General features: G+C 41.2%; 2 protein-coding genes across 2 annotated transcripts in view; one reads left to right on the top strand and one right to left on the bottom strand.

Annotated features, from left to right (window-relative positions):
- Positions 1 to 3,796, bottom strand: part of mllt10 (MLLT10 histone lysine methyltransferase DOT1L cofactor) — a 57,774-nt gene extending 53,978 nt beyond the window's left edge. Inside the window, exons 1-2 of the mRNA XM_042710341.1 lie at positions 3,436 to 3,796; positions 1,443 to 1,522 (exon numbers count right to left, since the gene is read on the bottom strand). Of these exons, the coding sequence (XP_042566275.1) occupies positions 1,443 to 1,522; positions 3,436 to 3,598 (243 nt within the window). The 5' untranslated portion in view covers positions 3,599 to 3,796. The remainder of the gene's footprint in view (positions 1 to 1,442; positions 1,523 to 3,435) is intronic.
- Positions 3,797 to 14,634: 10,838 nt separating this feature from the next.
- Positions 14,635 to 19,636, top strand: skida1 (SKI/DACH domain containing 1). Its single transcript, XM_031584089.2, has one exon. The coding sequence runs from the start codon at positions 14,650 to 14,652 to the stop codon at positions 17,044 to 17,046; it is 2,397 nt and encodes a 798-aa protein (XP_031439949.1). The 5' UTR covers positions 14,635 to 14,649; the 3' UTR covers positions 17,047 to 19,636.
- The last annotated feature ends 175 nt before the right edge of the window (positions 19,637 to 19,811 follow it).

Genomic DNA, 19,811 nt, shown 5'->3' with positions numbered 1-19,811 from the left:
TACATATGTAATGGTGGGCACAGAAACATATCTGCTTTCATCTATAGTAGATAACGGTGTCCAGTTTGGCCACAACAAAGCTCCCAGGCTTTGGGGCCCCCCACTCATTATGATCATCGTCATCTGCACGGTTACACACATTCAGTCCACTATCAATTAAGTCTCAAAACTGTCCAGTTATGATTACAGCATCCGAGAAACAAATAGAGGGGAAGCTAGAGCACTGGCTGTGTTTTGAATGTTGTTCTTTTTGCGGTTACCAAGAGAAAGAGAGATAGAGAGAGAGAGAGAGAGAGAAAGAGAGAGAGAAAAGAAAAGCTTCCTTTTTTGGTGTCTGAGCAGGTGCAGCTGTATACTGTCAGTGGTCGCACAGGCGTAACACTACATGCAGCGGGGACGGCGTGTTTTGGCATAACTCCAGCTCTTTCTGCAGAATGCCCACATTATCAGGGTTGCGCAACAGGCTTCTCATCCTGTGCCCCCTTCTTTATGCTCGAGATCCCAACTGCCATCTACATTTCATGCCGGCCCGACACTGCCTTGCACACTCAACTGCAACGTTCCTCCCCAATTCACTCCTCCGGAGCTAGAGCAGATATCCACTTCCAGGGAGGGAGACCATCATTATGACAAAGAGCTTCGTTGAGACAAATCGGACAAAGGTCCAGCTTATCCTGTCAGTGGTATAACCATGCATAGTAGCACATCCCAGAAATCAAAGCTACACACCATAGCATTTGCATTTGTTTTAATCGTTGCTTTTGTGCGGACAACAGGCATTTAGCAAAATGAAACTGAATGTTGCAGGACAACTGAGAAAACTGACTTGCATATTTTTGCATAATTGTGATTTTGGACAACAGCAGATTAGGGACAGTACAATCCATACTGTTGCTTGCCACCCAATTTTGAGCTGATGATAACACTGGACGATGCCAACTTAGGGGTCCTTTACACAGAAACCATGCTTTACAGTTCCCTCAATACTCTATTTTTTCCTGAGATTACCATTTAAACACAAAGGAATTTGGCCATTTAGGTGCTTGATTGTTAAAAAGTGTTGAAGCCTCAGTTAGTACTAGTGCACGGTCTCAAAACCAACAAAACCAAAAGGCTTGCTTGCAACATGAAATGATAAAATCTCATCCATAGTGCACAATTATGTTACCATGCAACCTAATACTTCTTTTGTGCAGGCAATATAAAAGCCCAGTGGAGAACAAACCTTACACAACAGTCACAAAACAGTGTGACAACTCAGGTTTACACAGAGGAACAAGACCAAAACAAGACAAAAGTCAGATCAGATGTTTTCACACTCCACTGACTGTTCTCTATTTGTCAGAGACTTAAAAATAGTCATGCATCTCGACACATGTTTCCACATGGATCACACCTTGGGAGTGGAGATGCTGCATCTGTGCGGTGCTGGGAAGACTTACCACCCTGGCAGCTCTCTCCTGAGATTCACACTTCCTGCAGAACCAGGGACCCGTTGGGACTTGCACAATTCCATAGCATGCTGCAATGGGGACAGGAAGAATTATGAGCATTTTGTAGCATCTTATGTCACTATTGTTGACCTGAATGGGACATTTCTGTGTCTACCTCAACATGAAGTGCTTTAAGGTGACATGGGGACTATGGTGAGGTGTATTGAATTGATGTTATTCATTTGAGAATACCAGGGGGTTCTCAACCACTCTATGAAAATGAAATCCATAGTGCCCTGTTAATCACACATCTCTTGGTCCCTTTGTGACTACAATAAGACACTATATGAAAAATTACATGAAATTGCTTGGATTGCATTTACTTTCACAAAGTCTTCAATAACAATGTCACTGACAACTGTACCACCAATCTATACATGTAATAGCTACAGGGGAGATGCTAAATAGTGTTTAAGAGCAAGGCATCCTAGTGCTTCTGACAACACTAGTGCGCGAAACTGAACAAATGGTGATTTTAAGCATCGTTTGACAGTCAACATAATTTCTAGGAGTTCAATATTCTGCAAAGACTACTCTCATTGCACACCAAAGCCATTCACAACTTCAATCTGAATGGCTTCATTCGAGATGTCTCCTCTCTAAACTAGGACCCAAAACATACAGGTGCTCAAGTGACAAATATCCTTTGACTGACAGCAAGCCATTGATGAAGTGTGTAAAGTGAATCCAGAATTTCAAGTTATTCAAGTTATTGCTCTATTACTATCCATACAACCCACCCACTACAAATACACAACATAAACTGAATATTTCATACAAGGTCATTTGCCGAGGTAACCAACACTGAAAAGAGGCTCACAAGAAAAGCCTAATATGTACTGGCCAGGAATATACACTACCCTTCAACCCTTATTCAAGTCACTGCAGCCCAAGTTCTGATATTAATCCATGTCTCAAGTTGTTTTCCAATTCGCAATGTAGGTCAGTTCAAAGCACACTGGTGAACCTGCATTTGGCAAAAGCAAACCAATCATGGCAGACCCACCCGGTCACCTGTTCCTGCTTCTGAGATCTGATCATGTTGTCAGTAACAATATATTCTAAACAAGGTGTACAGTTGACCAAGACTTTTCAGTTACTTGTAGTAGGCTATTGGCCGAGGTCAACACGTTTTGGCAGCTAACCTTAGCTTTTCATTACCTCAGTAACTCTTCAATATAAGATGCAGCCTATTTCTGTAGACCACTTTGTGTCGGCATGGCTGTATTAAATTATACAATACACGTTGGGCAAAAACCTATAGCTCCGTGCATGCAAGCTTAACCTTATCTGGATCAGCGGCAAATTCCTCAGCTAGGCTAGTTTAGTTAGCGTTGTATTATTAATGCACGCATGCTAGCTCGCTAACTGGCTATGTTGGTATGTGTTCATCGAGACATTACTGAACCCTGACAAAATCATCCGGCACAAGTTACGTGTGTTGTCGTTTCAAAGCTTGCCAACTGGTAAAATCAACAACTGAGGTAATTGTCAGGTAACTGTTCTGTTGCGGTTGGTATATAATTTGCCAGTAAGTTAACTCGCTATTTATAGCTAGCTAGTTAGCATTAAAGCATTGCTTGCGATCTAGGCAAGGTTAACATAAACAAAACACAACAGTGACAACAGTGTGGCTGTATGATAATCGATGATTTGATAACTATGTCAACTGACTTGCCTGGTAATAAACACAACAAAAGACTCTGTCCACTTCTTCATAGTGGACGAACCAAAAACGGCACCTGGTTAGCTGGCTAGGATAACCGAGTACATGGATAGCTGGCTATCTTAGCTAGGGCTGACGACTGGAGGGAAACCATGGTTGAGCCGAGGTCACTAGCAAAGCTTAGCACAACAACTCGCCTACGTTGGCAACAACTTCAGCAGATTATCCTCAACAACACACATGCAATTCATCTTTTATTTAGTAAATATAAGTTACCTTGATGAACAGCGACATTACAACCATGACCGTCACAGTAAACCAGAGGATTTTCGGCCCAGCCTCTCTCATCAGAGCAAACGCAGCAGCCTCCAATCATCTCCTTCATATTATTCGCGAAGTAGTCGTCTTCCACTTCCAGATACAGCTCACTGGATACCATCTACAATATAAGTAATAAAGAAAATGTAGGACTAATGGTTTACATTAAGTCTTCATATCTCCTATAAATGTATAGATTAGGTCCCACTCCTCAGGAAGGCCATTTTTTGTCGTGTTTACTTCCCCAATAGTATTTTCGCTCAGCACACAAATGCGAGTAGAGGCTCTTGGGAAGTAGGAACACGTGGGCGCATGCGCGTGGTCAAGACAGGGAGAGAAGAATGGGGGTCCAGTCTGGTTGGTTACATTGTATAAAACAGGCTGGTTACGCAGGTAGGATTTTGGCTCTTAACTGTTCAAATGGGATGCGATAGTTGCTCTCAGTCTATCATTTATTGGTGTCAACATTGGTGTTGAGCAAATGCAATGAATGCTTGGGAATCAGTTGCTAATTGCATTACTAGCATTAATAAATAAACCACATTATTTAGCTACATGTCTATAAAGTGCCCATGATTGATTTCATAAAAAGGACGCATATTTGGCTATCGTGTAATGTAGGCTCTTTCCCCCCTAACACATTTTCAGTTGTCATCATGACTTTTCAGTGAATCTGCTTGTTTGAGTTGGGCCTGCTTGAGTTGGAGGACATCAGTTTTTTAAGCAGAACACAATTCCTTGATTTTTTTTCTTTCATCTTCAAGAACTGCTACTAAATTATATTCATAATGTGAGTGGATGTGTTAACTAACTAATGATAAAACCATAAGCCATAAACCCCCTTAATTCTCTTTGAAATGTATACCCTACGATGCTACTACAGTTATCCATTATCTAATCAGAAGCAATAAACAAAAATCCATGTGACAGCGCCGGACAACTGTTGCATGATGCATGCAATTAAACACTGCATTCATGAATATGTTTTATACTGTTTATTATCACTTATCTCTTATAATAATTTGGCCACAAATATATAATTCTAAAACTGTCTGCTGCTACATATGTTAAGCCTATGGGCAAGATCAGTGTGTGAGTGTAAGGCTTTGAATCTCAAGTCATTACATCAAGCAATGAGAGTTAAAGGTGCTGTCAGTAGTATGGAATAGTAGTAGTATAACAGTATTGTATTTTTCATTGAATGAGAAGCATGGATGCATGTCTTTTGAGGAGTTAATTTACATTCACATTTACATTTAGTCATTTAGCAGACGCTTTTGTCCAAAGCGACGTACAAGGGAGAGAATAGTCAAGCTACGAGCAATAGAACCTGGTGTAACAATAAATACGACTTTACATAAGAAATATAACAAAATGAAAGAAAAAAAGAAAAAAGAAGTGCAGAAATGTAACTGCTGTAATTGCAAGTTACGCACTAGTCGAAGTGCCAGTTAGGACGGGAAGTGCTCTCTGAAGAGTTGGGTCTTCAAAAGCTTCTTAAAGGTAGAGAGGGACGCCACTGCTCTGGTAGTGCTAGGTAGTTCATTCCACCAACGTGGAACTACAAATGAGAATAGTCTGGACTGCCGTACTTGCACAGACGGCAGTGCCAAACGACGCTCACTAGAAGAGCGCAGCATCCTGGGTGTAACATTTGCCCTTACAAGAGCATTTAGGTAGGTGGGAGCAGAACCATCAAGCACTCTGTAGGCAAGCATAAGTGACTTGAACTTAAAGTTCACCAATTGGTTATTACAAATTGTCTGAAATTTTACTTGTTTTCCTTAGAGCTTTTCATTTCGAGCTAGCAGTCTATATTTAAAGCCAGATATCGTAAATATTCCCAAGCCCACCTTTGTCTCATAATAAGTAGGCTATACTGAAGCCTGTAAGCCCCTTTGGACAAAAGCATTATCTAAACACCTTGACTATAACCATACTGCATATGGCCCATGGAAAGGAGGAAGTCAAGGCACACTTTGAGAAACCAAATACCTCCTCTGGGTGCATTAAGCCATCGCCATTATTTGTTGATTTTTTATCCCTGTTCATTGTTCAAAGTATCACATCTTTGTTTTTTGTTTTTTTTTAATTTCCCTTTGATTACAGTTGACATTGCTCTATTTGATCTAATCTGTTTCGAGATGTGTGGTTTTCATTTGAGTCCATTAAGCATTAAACTGAGTGATTTATTTATTTGTTTTTGCTTACTTATTTACTTACTTATTATATATTGTTTTGTAATTCATTTCTACCTTGATTATAGTTGAGTTTGGGACCGTGGGATGTGTTGCTCTGCTATGTAACACTGATTATCTTCTGTATGACTATAATAATGACCCACACACAAACGTGGACCACCATCTATCGCACACTGGAAAACACTCACATTTATTATGGTATATTACTGAAATAAACCATGATGTGCAGAATGGTGCCTATCCTCAATAAAATGCATATACCGCATTCAAACTTTATTTTATTCTTTTAGTTTTGAATATGGTCACAGAGTGTCACAGAATATGCTCATCCTGTGTTCAATATTTTTAGGAATAAACATTTGATAAATAAATACATTTTGAGTCTTTTGCTCATAGCAACTTCTGCAAATAGGTGAACAATCAAGGGTGCAGAATGTAAAGCAGGTGAGATCCACAATTCATTTTTCATCCATCACATTTAATATGCAAGACCCAGCAACTTTATGCACGAACAGGGCATCTGAAAAAAAAAAAGTTAACTTGCATTGACATTACATACAATTAGAAATAGTCATGGCAGATCTCAATTCCAAAGTAATGTGTTTATACTTTTAAATATAATGTAAATATAAATCTGGACAAAAAAAAAATCATCATTTTATATCACAAGTTAACAAAATGAATGTCTAGACAAAACAAACAACTAAAGCAGCTAAAAAACTTGAATCTATGTATAATTAAATAATCTCTCTCTCTTTCCCCATTTGAATGTGTGTCTTCAACACAACTTTTTCAAATTGTTGTTCATTTGTAGCTATCCCATGTTTTATTGTTGTATCATGTGTGTATGTGGGGGTGTAGATGGGGGATGGGCAGCATACTGGGGTGGCGATTCCCTCTGAACCTGGCGGATTCTAGTATCACAGAGCTCCCAGGCAATGACCAGCCAACATATCTCTCTGCATTTGTGCCTAATTTAGTCAGCTGTTTCCAAGCTTGTACAATAACCAAAACGTATAATTACAGGCCATGTAATTGGTGATTAGTGAGGTAGGCCAGATATTCTGCCCAGTCCTTTGTCTTGAGGAAATAACTTGTTGATATTCCTCACAAGAAGGGTCTTTTCTAGTTCCCTGAAAAAGACTTTGGAAAATAGAGCATTATCTCCGTGTTAATGTAGTCAAATAACACATGCTTAAAATGCACATTTACACTTCGATTTAGACCGTTATGCTTGGACATGACGCTTTCACACTTGGAATGAAGCCAAACCTTGGCAGCCAACATCCCCAGCACGATTCAGTGAGTTACCCATCTCTCTCCTCTTGCGGGACAAAAGCCTTCATCTGCCAAATCCTCTTTGTGCATTCTGAATATCAGTATTCACTGGTATGCGCGACATGTATGGGACTATAGGATAGTCTATGCCTCACTGGTGATCAGAAACTATGTTTCACACATTGCCTGTGTAAGCTTAAAATGTACGTTGTTGTGTTCTTTAAATAATATGATGAGAATCTTGCAGGGTGTGCATCAAGAAGCGCGTGTGATGCACAAGATAACCTAACTGATTAAGCACCAGAGATATGCCAAGATCAGCTACAGCCTGAACATCATTTGATTAAACACAGTTTAGCGTATACAGGCCATTGGTACGCTAGAACTTCACGACTGGGCCACAATTGGGCTAGTCTACAATAATTCACTAACTGATTGTGGAGGGCTATGGATTAGCCCATTAGCCTACTCATTACTGGTATTAAATGAAAAGTTACGATCTGATCTCGTTGAATAGAGTGCGACAAAGCTTGCATACCAGACCTGTTTTCACATATTGCTGCCTGAAAAGCGATGCAGCCTAATATTTCAAAAGTAACCTAAATTGAATAGGCTACCAGGCCTAGTTCAAATGTGGTAGTTCCATTCTCTCTATTTGTAAAATTGCTGAGATAAATATAATTTATGTTTGTTTGCTGAATAATATCATGGAATTTAGCGGATTGGATAACTCGCCTGTCTTTCGCTGTGATGTTACAAGAAGACGCATGCCTATCTGATGCATGAAATGCCTATAATAACGGCAATGATACAGAATGACTTCATACAGCATAGGCTGTGAAGTTGTGAAATGTTCACGTTTCAGTGATGCCGCTGACATTCGAGTTGTCTTTGCACACCAATAGGCCAAGACCTGAGCCCAGTGTAGGCAGTAAGTGACCAGAAGACGAACGCATGCCAAAGTCCCATTAAGTCTGAGAGAAGTAGGCATTACCCATTATACAGATGTTTAAAACACATCCTGTCTAGTAACATTACAAGAATGTCCAACATTCATTTTCTAACATTTTGCATGCATCATTTGAACTTTTCTCTTATAGGATAAATGTCAACCGTTATGCATATCTTTTTTTTTTTAGAAATTGCAAAAGTGTACGTTAAATACCCGGTTTTTATTTGCGGTGTATTGTAGTGGTCGATTTTCTTGTGAAAATAACTTATTTGTCTGTGTTATGATTACCGAGGCCAATGCATTGTTCGCAAGCAGAATTATCATTCAAAACACTCTGGGCTCTAGGCACACCTGCTCCCTGGAAAGGAGCTAGGACAGAGTCAGAATGACAACAATTCTGTTCCTTTCACCACAGCATTACAGCTGCCAGATATCAGTCCCATAAAACTCTGAATGTCATTATGCTGGCTAAAGATGCAGCATATCTGTATCTGTGTGCCGCCAAGAAAATAGACACTTAGTTTTTGATGACGAACTTCTTCACGTAATTGGACGTATTGTTGCCTAATGTAATTAACAGTTATTAATGAATGTTCAGCAAGAATAGACAGGTTAGGCCTATATGTTGCGTAGATGTCTCTGTGAATACATAGACGTCAATCAATTGTTGGGACGATCCTGGCTACACTGGATTCGTTTAACATACGGTGCAGAGCATACAAGTAGCCTACAGGACGTGGGGCATATACTGCTTTAGGGATTGTGTTATAACAAACAAGAATGCTCTCAGTTTTGCCATCAGTGGTGTCACAGAAGACAGAAGCAGAGTGGTCCTCGAACTAGCTTGAAATGCGAAGGGTTAAAGAAGTGAGTTTGTGGCACGAGCTGCATTTACGCAAAGCCTTGTGGGTAAAGCAGGGGCACACGATATACAAATAGACACGACACCACGGGGTGAAAGGTTATTTTGGCCCACCCCCATCCGATTCACACAAGGTGTCAGGTTGCATGTAAAAAAAAAAAAAATAGCCCTCAAGGTATCTCATCTTGGACATCAGGTACCCATGTTGGCTGATTTTATTTAATTCTTTTAATTTTCTACCAGTTTGCTTTACAAACTGATGTCACTTACTTTCAAATGGAAGAATACGTTTGGCATTCACTTGTGACTCCAATAACTAATCTATTGCAATGAGCCAGTGTCCGTTTGGTGCAGAAGTTGTAAAAAGATGTGCACACCACCCCCCACCTCTGTGTACGTTTGGTTTGTAATAGAAGGCAGGCTAACCTTAAAATATAGTGGTGCAACGACTAGAGAACACCCTGAGTGGTGTGTAACTCATTCACAAAATTCAAAAACAGCATAGCCTATTTTACAGCAGCATGGTTTAACAGATTTCTGCGAGTTTTGTCGGAATTGTACCAAGAGCAGTGAGACAACGTAACATTCTCAAAAGCATTACGCTAGAAAAATTAAACAATGTCTCCAAAATCTTAGGTGTAATGCTGCTCAACATGTTTGTCACTGCGACTGGTGTTTCTAAAGTAGCCCCCGCTTCCGAGAACGCTCGTGAGAGCCCGTTCTTTGTTCTTCCATTGTTTTAAAGCGCGCAATTCTTATACTTCCTCTTACCTTACACTCGTTCTAACACGACAATCTTCTCCATCAAACTTTGTTCACACGATCATGGGGAGTATCACAAACAAGTCTCGTATCCTCACAACTCTTTAACGATTCAAATGAAACTTTAATTTGCGTACGATGTATTTTCTCCGTCGGTGTTTGAGAATCCGGGCACGTTGTTGTAGGCTAAGTATGCGGACCCCCACTTGGCGAGTCTGTCACGTTCGCAGCCCCAAGGCCCGTCCTAATGTCACTGCAAGAAATGAGTGGAATCTGGGGGTTGTACGAGAAATTAGCCCAAGCAGACCACTTTCAAATAACTTTTTATTTGCGATTAATGTAGGCTAATTCTAAAAGTCTATTTTCTTAGTCTATAGGGAGACTTGTAGCATGTGCATTAATTCAGAAAAATCACAGGTAGGCTAAAAGTTAAATGAAACTGAAAACCTGCACAACAATCCAAACTGTTTTTGTTTAACACACACAAACGCACACAAAAGTATAGATACGTGCGTGTAATTATAACTTTATAAGTTAATGTTATCACATTTATAGTATAGCCTATATGATTGTTATTCGGTGGCATATATTATATATTTTATATTATTAGCCTTTACCTTTATATTGTATTACTATTGTGCACTACTACTTATGGGTAATAATTTGGCATCAATTTAGGTAGGCACATTCTGTCAAAGTATGTGCACCGCAAAATTCAGTCACCGTAGAGAATACAGATTATCTTCTCCATCGTTTTCCTTAGTGGGTGATTCCTATTGTTTAAGGACTTATCCGGGAAATGTGGTTGAGGACAGCAAATCGCAGTTACCTCTGAACAACTCACATGCTCATAAAATAATCCTTCCCAAATTGTATACACAAGGTTTCATTTGGTTGAGGCTAATTTGTGAATACTTTAAAAGTAATATAGTATGGATCATTGACGTTTGCAATGCCACAAGCAGCGCCGAAAATGATGCTGCGAAACTGATAAACAACAGTCGACATTATTTTTGTATTAAATATTCTGGATGGTTAGACAATTCTGCCATTACAGAAGTACATATAGCAATCTATACCTTATATATTCAGAGTAAGGTTTAATTGGCTTGAGGTCCTGAGATCATCAAGTACAAAAGTGACATCTCCACTTTCTCCTCCACAAACACACACACACACACACACACACACACACCGAGAGAGACTGCAACGGCCTGATATTATCATCTGCTGCCTGTAGCACTGCGGTATTCATGCACTATTATAGGCTGGTTGTTAAACCCACACGTGCAATAGTCAGTTTTCCTCATCTGGATTTACAAGCGTTCGCAACAAGTGGTCCCAGAATGTCGTACAATGCTAGGCCTGCGGTGAGGAGTAGGCTACAATTAAACGTAGGACTGAAAAGGTGTGTCAAAAGGATCATTAGACAGGAAGAATTCACTTCGATGGACGATCAAAATTGACATATATACTGTAGCTTGCATGCAATGTCTAGATCGCGTGTGAAGGATCCACACATACACACATTAACAGAGAGAGAGGAGAAAGAGAGGGAGAGAGACAGAGAACGGCGACTGTCATTATATGATCATGTGGTGTTTCCAGGGCTATTCAGAGAAGAAGCCTATCGTCACTGTTTAAAAAAAAATTGGCAGTACACCTAATCTGCATTTACATCGTATCTCGATAAATGGCCTCAAAAAGTGTTGTAGTTAGACCGACTCTGTAGAGTATAAATAAAATTAGGGATGACAAGGTCTGTTGATAGTTTCATAACTTCGAGGGACGAAGCTTGCATACATATGCTACTGAGCACAATACATCTACTGAGTAGCGTATTTGCATACACACTTGGAAGCACGCGCGCAGATTAACAGAGAGAGAGAGACGCTGAATAAGTTTGTTTCTGTCGTCATGATGTCATAACCTGGTGCTTGTCTATCCTAATTCACGCAGATGTTGAACCTGGCGCCAAATGGACTGAGGTGATTAATACTAATAAGCACCTTGGTCTCCTGTTCAATGGTTTCACTGTCCCTAGTCTGTCAATGGCCAGAATATGTCGAGCTACAACAATCATTATGACGGTTTATACAGTTAGGATGCTATGTGGCAGACGGACTATAAACTAAAGTAATCCACTCTTATTAAATCTGGCTATACAACTGTATAGCCAACTTTCATATCAGGCTGTAGGGCCATTGGATGCTAGAGTAATGTCATAAAATAATACCTGCATTTAAGAGACTGCGACAGCTGATGTGCACTATGCATCCCCTTCTCATCTCCAACCACACGCACACACACACACACACACACACACACACACACACACACACACACACACATACATACACACAGCATACTAAAAACGTAAAAATGGCACACTACACTGTTTTTTCCCCAACTGAAATGTTACGGTAAATCTTCAAGTATGCCCATTTTGTTCAGAAACGATCTCGGTTTATGAAGGCCAAAACTCCAAGGCTTTAAAACTTTAAGGCCTTAAAAAAAGACGTCTGAAGAAGTCTGCCGTTAACTACCTCAGTGTTCACCAAACTAACCAGTGCACCTCACACCACTTTCGCGTGTTTTCAGTGGCCGTTTACCATTGCATGGGCTAGGCCCAGAGCCTTCTCCTGCGTAAGTAAGGCGCTATTCGTCGGCTCTCGCTATAAGCTGGTTTGACACCTTGCTGTAGCTATACTGAAGCAGGTGTTAATTCGCCCGGCTACGCAGGCAGCACCACACACCTATTTTCGAAGTTAAGGGGCGTCTAAATTTGTAAATGTAATCCCAGCCACTGAACAGAACTGTAAACTATGTGCCGTTCCCCATAGCGCAATAATTAACGATTTAAGATAGGAGCTTCTTAACTGATGATATGGCTCAGCGTGAAGTTTCGTCTCTCTCCCCGTTCAGTCAACCAAGAGGACCGCATATATCTTTGTGTAAGTGTACTGACAAAGACAGAGGTATTTCTGCAAATGCCATTCCCTCAAAGTCACACGCATGTATCGAAGATGCAAGCGGTAGACCTACCACACGCAGCCTACATGCATTTATGAAAAATACTTTGACATGGACGCACACTCTCTCTATCTTTGTCTGTCACAAACACACACACACACACACACGCACACGCACACACACACTCTCACACATACACGTGCGCACGCACTGAGAGATAGAGGCGCATACGACTTCATGCACATATACACACACGCACATCCAAGCATGTGCACACGCTCACGAATGCACACGGGTATAGATGACCCCTAGACTGCCGGCCTACAGACGTTGCATATCTCGAATGCTTTTGCCATTGTTCAACATTAAAGTTACCATCTCATCACCATCTCCTCTGTGCTTTAAACAATTATTGAAGCACTGTAAGGCTATCCAGCGAGTAGACAGCACTAACAAGAGGCAGCAGGCCACGGTCGTGTAAAGTACTTTTAATAATAACATTAAAAGCGTATCGACAGCTTGTTACTGACTTAAATATATTAGAATCAATAATCACAATAGCAAATACATGCGCGTGAAATCACACAAACAGACCAGTGAACAACCATTTAATTTCACAGCTACGGTATTCGAGTGTGAGCAAGAACTGCTGAAATGGAGGTCGGTGGTGAAGGGAAAAGCAACTTGTACAAGACGAGAGCCTCTCCGGTAAAGACATAAAGCCGCGCTAATTTAATAAATAAAACATCCCACAACGTTAGGAATGTGTCATGTGAAGGTATATTAGGTGTGTTGGTGCGTTAGTGAGTTTTTGTGATATTGCATATGTCCAGTCTTCCTATCTTTGTACAGAGGATGAGGTTTTCCTCTAAAGTCCCTCATTGTCGTGAAACATGGGGGAGGGGTCCGCTCTTTGGAGTTTTTTTTTTTTTTTACATAGGAATAAGAGCACACACGCGCGCATGCACACACACATTCACACACACATGAAGTCGACGTTAGGCGAAGGAAAAATCATCTCAGTATATTATAGATTTTGCGAATGATAAAAAATAACTTTAATACAATATGGTATATTTACTGAGTCCTTCATTATATTGATATTAAAGGATGTTTGACCATGCTATGTCTGTTTATAACTTCTTTCAAAGAAACTGAAAAGTACGGTATTTACGAAACTCATCTTTAACTAGAAATATATACGACAACGGTGTTTAGTCTGGAAAAATAAAACATTTGCTTATTTCATCAAGGGTGATTAGTGGAGGGCAGTGATATCTTTATATATAATGTAATACATTCATGGTTAAAATATTATATAAAAAACACTCACACACCGTAGTTTAGGTATGATAAATGAATCATACTCCGTCGAGGGTGCCGACATTTTGGCCACATCGTGGTGGACAATGACAAGAATTTTAGAAGACTATGTGTGGAAATTGCTAGACTATGAAGCATGAATGTCATAAAGACGCAATATTTACTAAACAAGAGGTAGGAGTACAATAGTATGGTAATCAGCTGAGGTGGGGGTGGTCAGGGGGTGGAATATCCATTTTTATTGCATCACCTGTCAGTGGCGTCCAATCAGGGCCGACTTTCGGGGCATTAATTGATGAAGGTGTCTCCGGGCTTGCTCACTTCCCTCTGTCATTTTATTTGTGGCTAAACCAGCAGCGGGAATAGCAGCTGCAATTGGGCTCTTATATTCTCTCTCTCCCTATCTGTTTCTCTTTCTCTCTTACGCACTCTCCCTTCCCTTCCCCTCTCTCTCTCTCTCTCTCTTCTCTTCTTATCCCACTCTCTCTAGCAGTGCTGTTCACCTTCCTCTTCTCCTCTTGAGCAAATGAGAAGAGAATTGAGGGACCGCAGGTACAGCGGCACAGACAGGCTACAGCCAGCCTGTCGGCAACATCACACACATTCCATCAATCATGCTGGGCCCGGGTCAACGGACTGATTGTGTGACTTCTTTAAAAATCATTCGTTTTTACTTTCATATCCTAAAGTTTTATCCATGATGCAGTGTGGAGATCTCAGCTACTAATTGCGGTTTCGTCAGCAGAATGCCTTGAGATAATCGCAGGAGTTTACAGTGGACGTTCATCGCGTTAAATGTTGGGATTTACTTGCTGAGCAACATGGGAGACCTGGAGTCGGGTTTTGAAGAGATGCAGGGTGTAAAGCTGGGCTATCTGGTGATTAAAGGCAAGCAAATGTTTGCCCTCTCGCAAGTCTTCACTGACCTCTTGAAAAATATCCCAAGGACTACTGTGCACAAACGAATGGATCACTTAAATGTAAAGAAGCATCACTGTGATTTAGAGGAACTGCGAAAGCTCAAAGCAATACATTCAATAGCTTTCCATGCGGCTAAATGCACTCTGATTTCACGAGAGGATGTGGAGGCACTGTATTTTTCTTGCAAAACTGAGCGTGTGCTGAAATCCAACAAAAGGAAGGTAAAAATAAAGCCGCCGGATGATGTACGTGTTGGCCAGGTTCACGAGGAGTCGCAGGATGGATTTTGGAAAGACAAAGTTTGGTTAAGTTTGCATGGCGTTCCACAGACTTTTTCATTTAAAAACAAAGCTGGCCGGCAAGAGGCTGCGACCCGACCCGACTCCAATCTACCTCAAATTTACAGCAAAACCCTTCGTCATAACTTCCAAGCTGTCACGAAGTCGGCATGTAAAACGCTCAAAAACTATGAAACAACTCAATTACCGAGCAACTATGTAGCCTATAATCAGAGACACTCGTTTATTCGGAATGCTGTGAGCCGACAGCCTGTTCTTTATCAGTCCGCCATTGCAGCTCAGTCCAAGCTCGCAGGCACCACCGACCTACTTTACAGAAGGAAAAGGAAGCGTGAGAGCACCGGGAGGCAGTTCTGGAATAGGAGCAGACCCAGTCACCAGCTTTTGTTTGTTCCGAAGTGCTGCAAGACGAAAATACCTAACGGATCTTTTCACCTTGATCACGACTTATACCTCGACCACCAGCACACTGGGAATTTTCAGGAGAGTTGCAGCAGCGACACGGAATCTAGTTCCTTCTCGGAGCGCGTTAACAATGACTCGGATTTTGGGTCAAGTTTGTCCACTACGAGCAACTCCGGAACTTCAGATGAGGAGGAGGACGAATCCCTCTCGGAGTCTTCGGATGTCAGTTCCGATGAGGAGAGTTCGTCCCAGTCTGATTCAAGTTCTGTGTCCAGCCAAGTGTCCATACAGAGCATTCGTTTCAGGCGTGCAAGATTTACGAGTCTCAACACTAAAGCACCTTTGCTTTTGCAGCCGACTTTCCAGTACAATCTCCAGCAGAGACCAGGCCCCCACAGTGGAACAACCGCACCGAATGATGACAAAGGCAAAAAACAGCAGAAATGTGGCTTTACCAAATGCAGGAATAACCACGAGGATAGCGATGTCTTGAATTTGTCTAAATTCAACACGTCTGTTGCCGCAAGCTATTTCATAGATTCTAAAGGAGACGGAGTTTCCAACACACCACTACAGTTTGAATTCCCAAATGATCCAAAGACGGAGGACCTTGCAGCTAACGGAGTTAAAGATACAGGCCCATCTTGCGTAAATGGAAACAAAGCATTTCTACAACAAAGGACATCAGGACATACAAACAAATGCCCTCAAGCCTTGATTTCACACCGTGCCCAAGACAAGGAAACAATAGTTTCGACGTCCTCTGAAAACAATCTTTCATTAGCCTCCCATTTCAAAAGAGAAGTGAAAAATAGCCACTGCCCGAAACAACCCTCACCTCTGAAAGCCATCAAAACAGAGGCGGGGGATCCCATCTCGGCCACAAGTTACAGCAACGACACCAGACTGGTGAAAACACCAACCACTTTATTGAATAATGTGAAAATCAAAGTGGAAAATACATATGACGAGTACGAATTTGCGACTCAGGGCTATGCGTACTCTGCCAAAGGAAAAGAATCAGACATAAACAACAGTCAAGACCTCACCAATGAGTTAAAACGAACCGACTGGTCAAGTAACTTCTCTAAAGCTAGCGAAAGCACTGCCACTATTCACAGGAAGACCCGTAGTAACCTAGAGGCAGAAAGCACTTTAAATACTGCTTGTCCCGTGGAAGGGGAGTACAAAAATGGTGCTCGAGTTCGGAAAAACTACAGGAGTTTGGCGCTGGGAAGTAAAGCTGAAGCTTCAAGGATTCAGGCGAGGGTGAACGCAAGAGTTGACAGGAGTCCTCGTCCAGCAGCTAAAGTCGACAGTAATGAAGGATCAGGCGAGGGTTGCACGGGGACGAATAAGCGCAAACGTGCAACCAGTAATGGGGCATCTGTGAAAAAACCCTTCAACTTCATGGCGAATTTTCCATTTCCGCCGTCACTCGTTCTTGGGAGTGATGGAGATTTGACTCCAGCTTACTCTTTGAACTCTTTAAGAAACAACGAACTGCCTCACAAGTCTCACCCTGTTTGGACATGGCAGCTTGGTGAATCTGTCGTACCTCCCCCACCCAGTCAGAGATTCAGGAAATGTTAATGTAACACGCTCTCATCTCGTGAAAATGTGCTTTGTTTATTTATGACAGCGTCTTAAATTTTGTGCACTGATGAGCCTCCTTCATACCACATTCATTATTACCTCCACCAGGGAGTTTGTTTTCATTGCCGTTTGATTGTCTGTTTGTCTGTCTGTCATCAGAGTTACGCAAAAACTAACCAGCCGATTTTCATTAAACTTGGTGGAGGTGTGTAGCATGGGCCATGGAAGAACCCATTACATTTTGGAGCGGATCCGTTTCACTTTCTTAAATACTGCGAGGTAGGGCGTACTGGCCTTGGCTGAGGTCTGCGCTCTCCAAGTGCCCTTCTAGTTTGCATTTGCTTCTGAGGATAAGCATGGCAAGTTGTCATGGAACTTAAGGTGCACATTATGCTTGGAGTTGGGCTTCTGAGCGTTTTGGTCTTATCATTGGACTGAATGAGACACGCTCCAGGAGTATTTTCTGAACAGACGCAAGAGAATACGAAGCTATTCCCTCAAGCAATAGCTGTGGTATTGCAAACGTTTTTTTTCTTCTTTGTGGACCTATTGTTCTTGCCACGGTGCTCAACCTGTTGGATTTTAGGTTGTCATTGTTAATATGAAGTAAACCTTGAGTTATTTACAGTTGTGGGAAAAGCCTCTTGAAACCAATGGATTTCTCATTGTTCCAGCATCGGCTGGGCATCGACACACTGTTGGAATTGATAATCAAAAGGACTGACTGTTGACGTGGATATGTCCTTTGATTTTTGCAGGGGTGTGAACATTATCTTTTGTTTGGAGGTTTTTTAATTAAGTGCTTGGGTTTGACATGGGTTGTCGATGTGCTATGTTTTCTGTTTAAAGAAATCCCCATAACCTTGTGTGTTTGTACAGGCCCGAGCACAGGCATCACAACACGTATGTGGGCCTCAGTACCGACAATCAGGAGTTGTTTGATTTGCACGAACGCATACAAGGGAAACAGACACCAAATCGATGTATTTTGAGCACACACATTAGGATTATACAGACAAACACAAGAGCACAAATTCACCACGTATTGCACTTTGACACAATACTGAGGCCTACATCAAGTGTACGAATTTTATAAGAGAAATGATATGAAACGCATTTCTCCTATAACAATAGCAGGTATAAAGTGCCCATTAAACTGGCTGAATTAAGATCAGTTTTTATCCATCTAGCCCGTTTTCTGCTATTGAAAGGGTTATGAATTCATCAATACTGTGTTTATTGTTCTAGGCTGGTTATGAGCTACAGACCAGCAACAGCACAAACATGAATTCTTTGAGCAAAATATTCTGTACATTGTGTAATATACCTTTGTGAATTATGGGTTGGAAAATCCCATAATCACACGGGTGATTATGCCCAGCTGAGATTGTATTCGTTCTGACCCACTATTCAAGTGCTATTTTTAATTGCTAAGGCTACCCTTGGAGGGTAAGTCATTGGATATCAAAGAGATACGAATTGTGTTTTTGTGTGCCAATGTAATGATATGTTTTCTGTTAATTCAGAGCCATCACTGACACAAGTAAAATGGCCACTGTGGATGCTGTCATGAATGTACTTCAGCACACCAATATGCATCTAAGCTTACCATAGCAACGTAAAGCTAAAGGGTTGCTACAAATGTTCACAGCTCATCTCCTGAACGAGAATGGCAGCGTTGAAATTCTGCTGAAATTCAGTCATTGTCCCAGACATACAGAGAGTTCATTCAGAGGCCAATTTTGTGTAGGCTGTAGAGCTTGCCCCACACCAAACTAGGCTTCACGTGTCTTGGTTTAAAGGAAAAAGAGCAGGGGATTTTGTACAGACAGCACACCCCCAGACTGTTAAATGTAGGTTGTCGGCCTACACATAAAGAGCCTCATGATACATGTATTTTTGTATTTCAAATGTGGATGTCTAAAGCCCCGCGATAGCAAATTTGTAAGAAGTTCAACTCTGCCTTGTAGATTGTTTGTATGGGGCTAAGCAAAATAGCACCACACTACACAGACCAATTTGATAGGTGAAAAGAAGGTGTTCTCAAAAAAACAAAAAAAACACGTCCCTCGCACGCATTTACGTTACACCAGTTTAGCAAGGAACCTTTCACCCGTAATCCCCGTGTCAAAGTGCACTGCGAGGCCAGGGAATGTAGCGTTGCAATCGGGGTGCAGCACAATGTATCTCAACGGAAGGATCGCCAAATTACATGCCGTGTAGAATTTAGCACAGATTAAGGGAAATGGGCATAGGCTCCATAGCATTTTGTGAGGGTCCTAACATGAACACGAGGAGTGAGGAGTTGCGGTAAACACGAGTGGTGTCGATGCAGATTCATATGTGAACGTCTTTCCTTTGTACATTTTTTAATAATACTTGAGGTCAAATAATGACATGGATTTTGAAGTCACTGGTTGTTTATATGAAAACCTGAATATTTATTTTCGTGATTTTCTTTCTTTCTTTGATAGGCCTACCATTGTTGTTTAGAATAACGCACTCGAAATGAAAACTTGAATGGTGGATTCTGAAGCACTTTCTATTTCTTTTTTGAGCTAAGAATTATTAAACGCATTTGGGTGTAGATGTCAGTGAGTTTTATTTCCTGTGAAGTACCGTACATGTCAACCTCATACACACTGACCCATTCAGGACCTGTTTCTCAGTTTGTCACCATAATATCTCTCTAGCACAATACTGTTGGAATTTGGAGTAGGAAAGAAATATTGTGAAACTGTAAATAGTCAATGCATATACAC

This window comes from Clupea harengus, chromosome 17 (genome assembly GCF_900700415.2).
Source record: "Clupea harengus chromosome 17, Ch_v2.0.2, whole genome shotgun sequence".
NCBI classification, from domain to species: Eukaryota; Metazoa; Chordata; class Actinopteri; order Clupeiformes; family Clupeidae; genus Clupea; species Clupea harengus.
The sequence above is the reverse complement of the archived record's forward strand: the minus strand, read 5'-3'. Positions and strand labels throughout refer to the sequence as shown.

What these genes read in the sequence shown, in the direction of transcription:
- skida1 (XM_031584089.2), top strand. Translation starts at nt 14,650, where the DNA reads ATGGGAGACCTGGAGTCGGGTTTTGAAGAGATGCAGGGTGTAAAGCTG.